Raw genomic sequence first — 13,272 nt, 5'->3', positions numbered from 1 at the left:
CAACCCCACAGGCATGGAGTTAGTACAATGTTTTTGGCTGGATAATAAATACACTAGCAAATCCTAACTGCAGCAGAGGATTCGTGTGTGTGTGTGTGTGTTGCTAGGATGTGTGTTGCGTTTACCGGTGCCGGCGGGCATCCGCGTGCACGTTGCGGTTGCTGTGTGCAACCACCTTTAGTACGCCATCGATTGTGCGCAGAAGGGCAGCAGAAGCAGCGCCAGCAGAACGGCAGGCACGACCGGAAGCGTCCGATGGCTGGCGCCCGTTCCGCCACCGATGGACGCCACCTGAATGTTGTCCATCGCGTTCGGGATCTGGAACTGGTGCGGGGTGTTCTCGGCGGCCGACCAGCCCTCGGTGTTGCGTGCCCGCGCCGTCACGAACCACGTGCCCTCCGGGAGTCGGATCGATTTGCGTACCCTGCGCAAACAGGAAGGCAGGAAAGACGAACCGGAAACGGTGGGAAATCGGTTAAAAGGTATGCCAAAGTGCAACATGCGGAAATGGGTAGGCTAGGGCTGTTGAAAGCTTTTCCAAAAAGGACTTAATGCTCGTTATCAATGGATGGAAGAAGAACGCTTTACGAAGGACAAGAAGAGGGTTTTACTTACATCCAGGTATTTCCATCTTGGTTCTGGTCGTAGCTGGTAATTTCCGCATCCACTACCACATAGTTGCCCTGCGGGAAGAGTGAGGGAGACAGGGGAAATAAAGGCATAGGTCAAATGGTTGGCACGTCTGTCAAAATTAATTCCCATACGTTAACGGATTTCGATGGTAGAAAGGGGAAAGGGTTGTTGCTAAAAGGTGAAGGTATTACGGGGAATGCCGGGGAACCGGGTTTTATCTGTACGCTGGGGAATTTTCCAACTGTCCCTCCGTTAGATGGTAACCGCCGCTCAGGTAGAACGTTAGTGCAGTCCTTTTATTATTGTTTAAAATTAGTAAAAACAATGGGTTTATCGGCAACCTTTTGGAAATTTACTGATACTTTAGCCTTGAAAGAGGATAAAGCATCGATTCGAAGTATCTGTTATAGAATTGTGGTTTATGTATCTTTCAGCAATATGTGAGAGCGTATTTTTTTCCTTCCTTCGGGTAATCAGCGTTCCATGAAAAATCAACAACTCATGAATCACACAATTTTCAAAAAACTCATTGATCCGGAAACCTTCACCTACAATTCATAAATCATCGAAGATTAATGAATCTTCAACGAAACCCGATATGCCAGCGGTGCATGAGTTCTCCAAAATCTGAGCAGATTTAAGCACTGCTTATTTTGCAATTTGAGAGTTGTCGGATTTCTTAGCCCACACAAAGCATGTAGAGAATCCGTTCAATGATATTGGAGTAATTTTCACATTTTTTGAACATCATGTCCGTAAAGCTTCCTAAGAATCGATCGATATACCTCAGATATTGCCCTTGATATTTGGTGCCGTTTTCTTTAAGTATCATCCCTTATCGGATATCATGTTATATCAAGTACCGACTGTTGGTATCGTTTGTCGAAGCGACATTATCTTTCCTCCCTTGCTTTAGACAATACCTTACGGCAGCACGCCGGAAAAAACAACTTTAAAGGCATTACACCATAGGCCGTACTCGACTTGGGCCTGTTGAGCGTTAGGCGGAATAATGGAGTACCACGATGGTACATCTGTGCGTCATAATCGTACCATTTTGGAGGGCCATGGAGAGCTTCCCCAAGAGGAGGATTCTCATGATAGAAATGGAGGATAATGGGAAGGCATAACGGCTGGAAAGGTGATTCTTATCTTGCCGCTGTAGAATGATCTTTGTTTTGGAGTAATGGCCAGGCGGTTACAAACCCATTTAGGTTTGTTTCCTGATGTGATTTCAGCTTCTATCAGGAAGTTCAACAGTATACTCAATACCTTGAGTATCAATGTAAATTTGTTGCTCTTTAGAACTTTGTTTTGTTGATTTGCACCTTTTTTCGACAAACTTTTGTTTTTGAATTCCTTCAGAAGGTGTTTTCAAACCGATTACCAAAGTCTCTAGTTCCTTGGGTTGAGATTGTTGCTACCAAAAACCTTATCCGCAAACGTTTGGAATACTATTTGTTGGTGATTTGTAGCTTACCGTTTCTGCCTTGTAAAACAACTGCACTTCGGCAATCGGTTGCTTGCTGTGAATCTTCCACCACGTGTGCAGCAGCCCATCGGAGAAGTTGGAATGCATCAGATGGGCGCCACTGGGTTGAAGTCCCACGAACGTCTTCGAGGATGCGTCGCCCAGTTCATTCTTATGAACAAATAAATAAAATAAAATAACGCCAACATGTACCAATGGTTAGAGAACCATTCTCCCAACTGCACCTCTCTCGGCTGTTGGCTACTTACATCGATCCTGCAGTAGTACGCCACCAGATCCTTCTGTTGGATGTTCTTGATCAGCAGTCGCGTGCGATCGTGATGGTTGTGATGATCGTTCGTGATGGTCGTCTGGCTGGACGGTTGAATCACGCCATCATTCTTAAGCCACTGGATCTTGGTCGGGCTCGGGTAGCTGTCGTATAGGCACACCAGCTCCACGTTCTCTCCGATGGCGGTGTTGACGTAGCCAGAGTGCTTGTGAATGTTGGGTTTTCCTGTAAAATTGGGTGCGATAGACTGGATGAGTACTTGTACATCAGCATCCCACGCAGCGAGCAAGTAAGTGAAAACTGGTTGGTTGGATGCAAAACGGATTAAAAGTAAGTTGTTATCCGGGGTTGCATTTAAAATGGGTCGGGTTCGTTTACGCATCAACTTCTAGTTGGTGGTGAACTGTAGCGAGCTAGATACGATGGATGTTTGGGGTGGTTTCAGCAAGCAGGACATTAGACTGGAAGGAGAACTTGTAAGTGCCGTTGGGAAACTGGTAGCTTTTTAAAAGGATTAACCGCAGCTATTATCTACTTCATAGCTACTTTACTTGTTTATGTGATACACTTTATACTTTTTTTCTGATAAGTAAGAACCCAATCTTAAATATTTGTTCTAGTCAACAAAACTTTTTAACAGTCAAATAATTGACTATATCCAACTAAGTCTATTTCAAAAATCAATGTTCAAAGAAATAGACAACAAAAACAAATTTATATTTTAGTAGTCTATTAAGCAAAGTACTTTCATCTATTTGCCTAGTGCTCTCGAGAGCGTGCTATCAACTTTTCAGTGCTAGGTGGTGCGTGTCACTACTGATGGTGCAGTTAATGAAAGTCCAGGCAGGTACAACGCGTTACTACTCTAATGATGTACTAATGATGACCTTTCTCCGGCGGCGTGGTGGTTACGTTGAACGACTCGTTCTCGTCGTCGTACAGCTCCTCGGAGCCATCTGTTGCGGTGCAAGCGATAGGTTAGCGGCCACGCGTGGGGGATGTTCCCATCGTAACGTTAGCGGTGGAGCGTTTGTGAGATGTGAGGTGTGAGTCATAGGATGAAATGTACACGTTAAAAATAAAGTGATCCATCATGAGCGATAAAACCTCGGCAGAGAAAGAGTCAGCAGCCGTATGAAACTTTGATAAAAAGTGGGGAAACTCCAGTAGGGAATTCTCGTACAAAGAAAGTTCTCACGCAGTTCAATCCATCGTACGTGGATGTTTCGAATGTTTAGTCCTTACAATCAAACACGGGTTTATTTACCTTTCACAATAACGGCGACAGTTCGGCTAACAGGTTCTCCAATGCCGTTCTGCGCCAGACACTCGTAGTCGCCGGCGTGCTTTGCTTTCACCGTATGAATGTCAATGAACTCATTGCGCAGGACGATACCAATTTGCTGGCTGTACTCCTTATCAAGATGGCGGCCCTGTGGAGAAGAAGGAACATATTTATTTGTTTGCTTAATCTCATAGGCCTGTGAATATTTCTTTTCAGAACATTCCACCTTCTTAAGTCCATTCCTATTCTTTTTTTTTTCTAGTAAAAAACATTTGAATAATTTTTCTTACTCCTTTTTTGCATACTTGTTTTATAAATGGCAATGGGTTGAAATATACATATATTTTCTCGCATTCTTTATTCTTAGCTAAACCTTTGCATTCCTGATTTCGAATTGTCAGATCGGTTTTTGGAATCATTGTTCATTAGTATTTGAGCATGATTTGCAATATTCCCACAATAGATTATAATGCAATGATAATAATTCATTGGGTATCATGCATAATATATTCCTTGTTTATGTTATTTTGTTTGAGACTTCATAAAGTTCATAAGATATGGTATAGGAAACATGTGTCAACTTGTTCTACCATAAATTGCTGTTAACTTATGAGCTGATGGTGTAACTTATGAGTTGATTTAATTGAATTTGTTCTGTGTACCTGACGTGCCATTTCTTGTCTTTTTAAATTTTCAATTTGCCATTTGATTCACTAAGTTCTTAAATGGTTTTGTGTAAGAACTTACCTTGTAGTACCAGGTAATCTGAGAGGTTGGATGACCCTTGGCAGAGCACAACAGGATAAACCTCTTCTGGTTCGCCTCCACTTCCACCGTCTCGTTAAGGATTCGGTTACCGTGCATTAGGTGGACATCTCGTGGAGGACTGAAAAATAAACCGAGATAGAAGGGAACGCGAAGATAGAGCAAACCAAAGTGTACCACTGGTTTGATTGATTGATTGATTGTCCGAGTGATACTTACGTTTTCACCTGCAGTTCAATTTTGACCGTCACATTATTCGGTAGCAGCTGGCAGGAGTAGACGCCCTCGTCCGATACCTGCACGTTTTCGATCTGTAGCGAAAAATCTTCGTTCCTCTTGATCCGCGGGTCGGTGGACAGTTTGTTTTGGGCCTGGTAGATGACCTGTTTCTTGAAGTACCACAGGATGATGTTGGTTGCTGTGGAAACACGAAGCGAAATCGGCGTTTGGATTAATGGAAAAGTAGATCCATACTCTTTTAGGCTTAAAAATGTTTGTGTTTAGCTAGTGAACCTAAACAGGTCAATGACTAGTTGACTTAAAACATCCTAGTTTCTGTCTTCAGTGAAGCAAACAAGTGTCGTCAATAACTTGTTCAAAGGGATAACATTCTTAGGGTGCCGTTACACATTTTTTAAATAAAAAAAATACTTCCATCAAGCCAGACTACCTAAAGTTACCGTGCCCTTGCATTCCTTAAGATTTCTCACCGTCCGTTGCTAGCATTCCTTGGCGCGTTGGTTGGTTCTGTACCGCCGCACCGTAGAGAAGTTCAGAGAAGTATAAACGAATGACCTCATCGGCATGGCACGGACTGGGAAACGGTTGGCACTAATGCATTGCGCCTTCGTTTCGTATGAAGGAACTAAATAAAATGCACCTGCACATGCAAATGCAATGGATTCAGCGGGTGGAAAAAATAGCTCCACCTGCAACGGACCCCTCCCTGTCGCAGTTTCTGTTTCTTACCCTGTTACCCTGTCGCTGTTTCTGTCTTTTTTACCCGTCGGTTTTCATGGCACCTTATCGATCGCTGTGCTAATGAATTGAGCAATGTAACGGCTAAAGTTTCAGTGCTCTACACGAATTCAGTGCTCCAACGTTTGAGCCGGTTTGAGGAGAATTTATCGCAGCCCAGGATTCAGTGGAGCAATTGAATTATTTATCCTTCAGCGAGCACCTTGAGGCAAGATGTGAAGGAGGTACGTTCCTTTTGCTCTCCCAGGTGACTGGGTCCTTGTTTAAACCGTGACTGCGGCATGTCAAATCGGCGACTTGCTTGACGCAAGTGCAGCTTAGAAACTCCCCAGTTGGGAGTTCACCACCGTCGCTGTTGGAAGCGGAAGCGTAAATGGTAACCGCTTTTCAGTGATCGCGAACCAATGATATGCGGGGCGAGGGAGAGTCTTTAACGGAGCCCGGCGTGATAAAGCTTTAAATCTGTGATGGCAAGCTCGATCGGCGGTAAAACTGTATGGCAGATAAGGATAATACGTTCTGTGGCTCGGTGAGTGGAACTTGAGAACAAAAATTACCATATTTACGCGAGCTACAACGAGGTCAGCCTTGAATTGTAATGAATTATTTTATCATACCGTTCACATAAACTTTACTTAAGTACGATTGAATAAAGCTGTCTCATGGTGGCAGCAAGTTCACTTCACAACCGTTCAGGTTTGTAAAGCAATCTACATCTTATATCATTAATCCTATTCTATTCTTTTTTAGTGCAAACTCGTTAGAACTATTTTATAGCAATTCTTAATACACACTTTAAAGTCATTTGATGTAAAAATAATCTAAAAATTTTATGAAGTCGTATTGAAACACTTTTTTTAAACTTAAATTTATCAAAAATAAAACGAAAGATTGATGGTTATATTCGTTAACAAAAACGTAAAAAGTATCTTTTCAGACCTGTGTTTCGTCGGTGTTCCGCTTTAATGCGAAAACATTGGCACTTGTTTTCATGCAACATTCCAGATGGTTCGCAATATTCCGTTGGCACATGCAGAAAAACACAATTCCATCAACCACAAATTTGATTGATGGGCTTAATATTAGCATAACGTTGTTTTGCTTGCGGTAGGTCAGTGCAATCATTGTGTTTGTTTGCCCTACGTTGCAATCCTTCCTCGCTTTGCGGTGTTATCTTTTGCTGGTGGGAAAGAAAAGCTTCGAAACCCAGGCTTCACCTAAGACTGTGAAGCTCCCGGTCCCTTTTGGGATTCCGTTTTCTAGCTTGGTATGGGTTCGCCCTTTTTCCCAAGCAAGTCCGTTCCTGGACGGCTTCATTAAACCATCAATCAATCAATCGCAAATCCAATCGAATGGTCCGGCAAAGCCCGGATGGGAACAGCAACAAAGTCCTTCTGGTCCGTGGGCTTCCGAAGAATGGAGCGGGTTGTTTGTTTTATTGCAGTCCGTTGAGATGAAATATGTTTCCCTTCTAATGTTTCGCATTGAGGAGGTGGATTCTAGTGGAAATGGAAGAACCATCAGTGTGGCTCGATCTAAACAAAGAAAGCGAAGTGCCACACTCTCGAAGGCTTTCTTTCGCAAGCTGTAGCTGTCCGATTGCACTCCGACTCGCAAACCATTTCCATATGCATGGCAGTGGATTGGAAAGCTTCCCGTACGGATTGCGGCGGACATCGATGAGCAATCCTGCACCCGATGACTCGTGCTCCTTTTTGTCGGCACGCCGGTCACGTCTCGGTGACGGCATCGTCCAGCCGGTCGGGTGACAAACCGTGACCAAACCCGGGTGCAACTGAACCGAGTGCGATGAGCGGGTGGAGGCAATGGGGCATTGTAAGCACATCCGAGCGATGGCGTAAAATGTCGTGGATCACAAATGCCATTTCCCGAAGGAGATTCCCCGTTTCGGGGGTGACTGATGGTTTGTGTAAGCTGTCTGCGAAGTGATTGCTTGTGAATAAGTGAAATTCTACCGTAACCAACACGTAGCACGGCGACATTGTGGAGTGATGAGGAATTACTGGAGAAAGATAGAAGAGCGCTATTTCTGCAGATTTTTCCAAGAGAAATTACGTGCTTCTTGGTGACACGACCAATTCATGTAAATTGATTCGTTTTCACTTTAAGATAGTTTTACTAAGAAATTCTAACCATATTATCTACGCTTGTTGACATCGAAGAACAACGGTTTTCTAGTTTTTTGTTTCAATTGTGCTACCTTTTAAATTTACAAAATGACCGGAGCATTTTATAATTACGTATGATAATTATTTATTTCTTTAACTACTTTATTTTTAATTGAATTTAAAGCATTCAGGGACATTATAATACTTTTAAGGTTACTCCAAAGCAACATTTATATACTGTGGTAAATTTTTTGCTAAATCGATTATTCAAATATGCATTATGTTGGAGTAAGATATTCTTTTTCTACTTGCAAAATATTAACACTAGAACTATCGGACCAGTCATTTTGACTGGTCAGGTACTTTTTCAATCACATTTATTTCTTAAGGCTGAACAATTCTACCAAATGTTAATGCATAACTTTCACACATCCAATTGAATGTTAATTTTTGTGTATTCAAAAATAAAATTTTCTTTTTAATATTGAAAATAATTCGCGTTAAAGGTTCAAGCGTATAAACCGCGGTAGTTCTAGTGTTAAGAAATATGCAATAACGTTTGGTAATAGTTCGTCATCATATGAAATTCAATTTTTGTTGTATTTTTTTTTTTTTTTTTTATGTGGCACGACATCCCCTAATGGGACAAGGCCTCTCTCCGAAGAGAGTTTGTGTGACCGAAAGACGGTATATTATAGATCGGTGGTCAGCCGTTCGTAATACCGGAGGGTGCCAGACTCGAGATTCGATCCCACACCTGTGGTGTGGTGTTTCCTCGCGCTACTGCTGCGCCATGGGCACCCCCATGTCATTTTTGTTGTATATGTTTTTAAATAACACCTCGTTTGTGTTGGTATTCTACATATAGAACCCACTATGAATTAGATTTTATCACTATACTAATGTAACATATTGGTATCCATTCCCATTTTAAATGTTTTTTTCGTAAACACATATGTTGTATTATAGTAATTTTTAAACCTATCTACTTGTACAATGATTAAAATAATCTCAATTTCATAATGATTTAAATTTTCTTAGCATTTAGGAGGTTGTGCTTCCAGTACAAACTTAAATTTGCAATAATTCGGTAAATTTGTTGTCCTAACTTCAATTTAATTTTGGGTTTCAAAGTAAAACTGTCACTTACGCTGCGGATTGGAGACGTCGCACTTCAGTGTCACCGTCTCGCCGGGATCGACCTGCTCGATGTAGTCCTTGGTGAGCAGGTTCGTTGCCGAATTGTCGCTAACCACCGGCCGCTCCTGCGACGGTGGATCCTCCTCGTCCTCATATTCGTCGTACTCGACTGGCGAATCTTCGGGCGCTGTTCCTTCCTGTTTCGCGCGCTGTTCCTTCGAAACGCTTATGCTCGACTGTGGAAGAGCTGTGAAGTAGACGAAAACGGAAGAAGATGCTGGATTAATTTATCGTAGCTTTGGTGCAACTGTTTGTTTGCTATAACACTGCAATCGCTGAAAGGTGACCTCGTTGTGCCAAAGTAACTGATGTGACCGGAAGTGTCTTTGGACGCACGCAACGCTGCCCGGGGGTTAATTTCGTCGGAATGCTAGCAACGCGATAAAGTGTTAACAGCGCATTATTCCTACGTTTATCTCTCGACTGGGCCCTTCGCCTCGTCTTTACCGAAGCGGGAGGGATGACGCATCGGACCCTACTAAACCTCGGCCGTCGTTTCGGGATACATTTTAGGTACAATGTTTTCTCCTGCACGCTCGCAACCCAGCAATGGAGTTCGCCCCATACTTTAACCTTCGGGTCGCTGTTTTCGGCCGTACTCAATGGCGCTGGTGGCAGTAATAAAACCATTTATTACTCGTACACACCGCACGGGCGAGGGCCGAGGATCGAGTAGGATGGTGGAGTGGAAGGAAGACAAAAAAAATGGGAGTCATCATCGGGCGTGCCATCAAAGTGCCATAATTGTGGAACGATGGAAATACAATTGAGTGTTATTAGTTTTTATTGCATTCCGTTCTGTTGTTCGACCGCGACTGATTATGCGTGAGTTGCGTTAAAGGTTTGGAGATTTGTAATTCTGTCGGTTGTGGAGTTGTAGCAGCTTTGCAGCTAGAATGTTGTAGGTTAGTTTGTTTGCCATGGTATCGTTGCGCCGTGACCAACCGCGTTAATTAACTTCCATCGTCGGTTCGACAGAGGGAGTACTTTGTCTGTTTCTAATCAGCATTCTAATGGGGAATGCATACTGAGAACTAACACCTCGTAAAAGGGGTTTTACTTAAGAAAAATATATTATTACCAGCGTAAATTGATTTGAAAATACCGAACTGTGTTATTTTGAAATATGTACAAACACCTGTTTAAGGAATGTATTGACATCATCTCTTCAGTATGAAGTATAGTTATCTTTTTTGCAAATTGTAGATGATTTATAATAATAAATTAAAATTTCATTTTACATTTAAGTTTGCCTTTACTATACTGTCTTTACTAAATATTTTGTTAGAAGTTTTCATTTATTTTATTTTTTACTAAGACAAGCGTCTGTGCCTTATTACAGGATACTGTTTTTGTTCGTATTAGAACTTATTTTCTTATGTTAAATAACATATTTCAATAAAATAGCAATGCTACATTGCAAAAAAAGCTACATATCTTTCCTTACATCAACTAGACTAATCCAAAAAAGCAGTAATTTTTAACAGTCAAGTCAAAATTTAGCAAATCGTTTGTGTAATAAACTAATTGTTTTTTTCCTTCAAAGTTTTAAATACATCCTTTCGTTATCAATTAGGAAGAAAATTATTTCCATTAAATATTAAATGTTAAATTACATATTTCAATAAAATAGTTATGCTACATTGCCAAAAAAAGCTACATATCTTTCCTTACATCAATTAGACTAATCCAAAAGAGTAGTAATTTTTAACAGTCAAGTCAAAATTTAAGAAATTTTGCACAAAAAGTCAAAATTTAGCAAAACACACGTATGTGTAATAAAATAATTGTGTGTAATAAAATAGCATCCTTTCGTTATCAATTTGGAAGATAATTACTTTCAACACTTGCTTGTGTGGAATTTCTTGCAAAAATCAAACGCAAAAAGAATGGACAGAAAAACATGCCATTTATGAAAGTGGTTAGATAATGCGTGCGATCGTTGGATAATTTTTTCTCCGATGCATTTCCATTATTTTTCCTGATGCTCAATGGAACGACTAACAGGGTGTTGTTATAAACGACTGAATTCACGCATCTCGTTGCAACACTTGCTGATGGTTGCTCGTTACGGTTCCGGCTTTCCGGCTAGACGCGAATGAATCGGATTGAATTCATTCATGGAACGGATGGTATGAAAATAGTTGCGCCGGGGGGAAAAAAATGGTACACCGAAGGGAATGTCATTTTCATACATGAGCGGAACGAAACGCATCTTGTTCACTTGCTCATGTTTAGGCCGTTAAAACAAACCTGAATAGCATAACATTCCTATCTGCTCGTCAACGGTCGCAGCGACATTCCTTGTGTTAATGTGTCCCGGGTGTTTGAGATGTTGACTACAGATTGCCATCGATGAAGAGTTGAGCACTTAATCACGTTCCTTTTTCGTCTCTAACGGACCGCGGGCCACCTACCCTCTCGGCGCGTCATTAGGAATCGGTTGATTAACATAGTCTTAACCGGTGTCTGGTTGGTGTGTTCGCCTGCGATGGATCAACACTTGGCGCTTAATCGTGCATGAATGTGCAAGATCTCGCCTCTACCCCATCCATGTTGTCGCCCGGGCCCCAATTGTTGTTCCCCTTTTGTGAGATGTACAATCGTTTAATGCGTTTTCTTCCACTTTCAGCGAAAGCAAGCCCGATTTGAATGTACTCTAACTGTACAGCAGTGTCTCGATCTAAGGCAAACGCTTCCGAAAGGGCTTAACCTGTTTGCCCGCTTGTTGTTCAAGTCTTTTGTCGTGCCTTTATGCAACACACCCGGCAACATAACGGGGGACGTGCCCGAATACTTGCAGACCCCACCGCGCCGAGCAGAAAACGAAAGTGACAAAAGTGGCACGAAAATGTCGTAAAACAACATCCTCCGGTCGTACCCCGGCAGCTAAACATCATTTGTCGTATGCCCAAAATTGATCGAAATGTAGACGGAAAAGAAATCCCTACCAACATCATTGAATTGTCCACCGCCCGAATGGGACTCCAATTAGGAAAGTTGGCCGTATGCTGAACAAACGAATTGTTGAACTCGAGCGTCATCATCGTTTTGGGCATGACAACCGAGCGCCAGCTATTCCTATCATCCGCTGTTACACAGTGAGGGCCCGGAGGATTTTTAGGCCAAAGGTTCCATTTTTGGAGAACCGCTTTTAAAACGTTACGGATTACCTTTTCTCCATTTTGTTTTTTTTTTGTTGCGGAATTATTTCGCAAAACGAAATTAAAGCATGATCCTTCTGTTGATCTAAATTTATAATGCTCCCTTGTTTCCTTTTCTGTTCGAAATAGTCTCTGATTGCATAATTTGATTTTGCTAGACAATGATTTAAAAGGAATAAATTCGAATGGAGAGATGATGTAATACGCCAGATTAAAGTTTCTTAAATACGAATGTGCAACATTTGAAAAGTCATTTTACGATTTTTATATGTCTAGTAAAAATAAAGTAATCAATTCGATATAAATATAAGAATAAAACAGTATCGATTACAAGAAATCTTATTCGTTGCAAATAAGCTCTAATTCTTTTGTCATTAAGTACTAGGTTAGTACTAGTTCTTCGTTGTATTAAAACAGTATATAACCAAATTTCGATAGCATGTTTGCGACCCAATTCCTATCGGAAGTATGAGTCATTGAGACGCCTTGATTTTGCATCATTTTTATTGCTGTTCATGCCAGAAAAAGACTATTGGTATCCCTTTTGGAAAAAACAACACGTACATTCCTCAATGTTCCAATTGTGGCACCAGGCTCGAAAGGGATTTGGTGAACGATTGGAAATACATCGAATGCATCATCGCACTAGCCGTTTGTCCAGGCCGGTCACGTACTGTAATTGTTATTAACACCATCGCAAATATGGTTCGCCGAGGCAAAAGGAAGAAGGCACAAGCTGGCACGGCAGAGCCATAGGAAGAAAGTGTGCTACCAATTAAAATCATGTACTAGCGCTTGTAATGTGCTCCCCCCGTGGTAAACGCCATGTGGCGGCCGACAACTGTGACGATGACGAATCGTAGCTATTTCGATCGTAACGAGATCCGGAACTGCCCCGTAGTTGGTGATAGGGCAAAGGGGGTCTCGTTTGTGCGTCGTCAAAAATCTGCCGTTAGTCCCAAAAATCGAAAAGACAAACGGGATTCGACGCACATGGGGGTAACATAACAATGGTGGAAACTTGGCAGGAAAAAGCAAACGAAGGGGAGGGAGGTCCAGTAAAGGGTGGCACGGAAACTGCCGGAAAGTTGAAGGAAGAGTTCGAAAAGCGGGATGTGCTCAACAACCGGCCCTTGACGCCATTATGCGTAAAGTTTTTCGGTGTTTGACAAATATGAGCAAATTTATCATCCCGATTTCGATTCCGTTCGCGCGCACGCTTTTCCTTCTTTCCCACTTCCCGCCGAACGTTGGTGGTTGCTGCTGAGGGGGAGAAAAACAATGGGTATCAAAGGGCCCATTACTCGAACCCTTGCTTCATGCCAGGATGTTTTCCACCAGCAGAGTTTCCTTGG

At 42.0% G+C, this 13,272-nt stretch overlaps 1 protein-coding gene across 1 annotated transcript; it reads right to left on the bottom strand.

Moving 5' to 3' along the window:
- Nucleotides 1-177: 177 nt before the first annotated feature.
- LOC131285357 (hemicentin-2-like) lies at nt 178-11,207 on the bottom strand. The gene is made up of 10 exons (XM_058314211.1): nt 11,171-11,207; nt 8,704-8,940; nt 4,666-4,864; nt 4,429-4,567; nt 3,664-3,829; nt 3,284-3,352; nt 2,374-2,621; nt 2,114-2,275; nt 616-683; nt 178-424 (listed from the first exon to the last, which is right to left on the bottom strand). Exons 1-10 carry the CDS (start codon nt 11,205-11,207, stop codon nt 178-180), a joined length of 1,572 nt encoding a protein of 523 aa, XP_058170194.1.
- Nucleotides 11,208-13,272: the final 2,065 nt, after the last annotated feature.

Source organism: Anopheles ziemanni, chromosome 3, assembly GCF_943734765.1.
Source record: "Anopheles ziemanni chromosome 3, idAnoZiCoDA_A2_x.2, whole genome shotgun sequence".
NCBI classification, from domain to species: Eukaryota; Metazoa; Arthropoda; class Insecta; order Diptera; family Culicidae; genus Anopheles; species Anopheles ziemanni.
Note: the sequence above shows the minus strand (reverse complement) of the source record. Positions and strands in the feature narration are given on the sequence as shown.

Excerpts from the sequence above, each read along its gene's own strand:
- LOC131285357 (XM_058314211.1), bottom strand. The coding sequence starts at position 11,207 with ATGTTAATCAACCGATTCCTAATGACGCGCCGAGAGG. Across the intron at positions 3,353-3,663 it reads TGTCGCCGTTATTGTGAAAG|ATGGCTCCGAGGAGCTGTAC; the intron begins GTAAATAAACCC and ends GCACCGCAACAG. Across the intron at positions 2,622-3,283 it reads CACCACGCCGCCGGAGAAAG|GAAAACCCAACATTCACAAG; the intron begins GTCATCATTAGT and ends CCAATTTTACAG.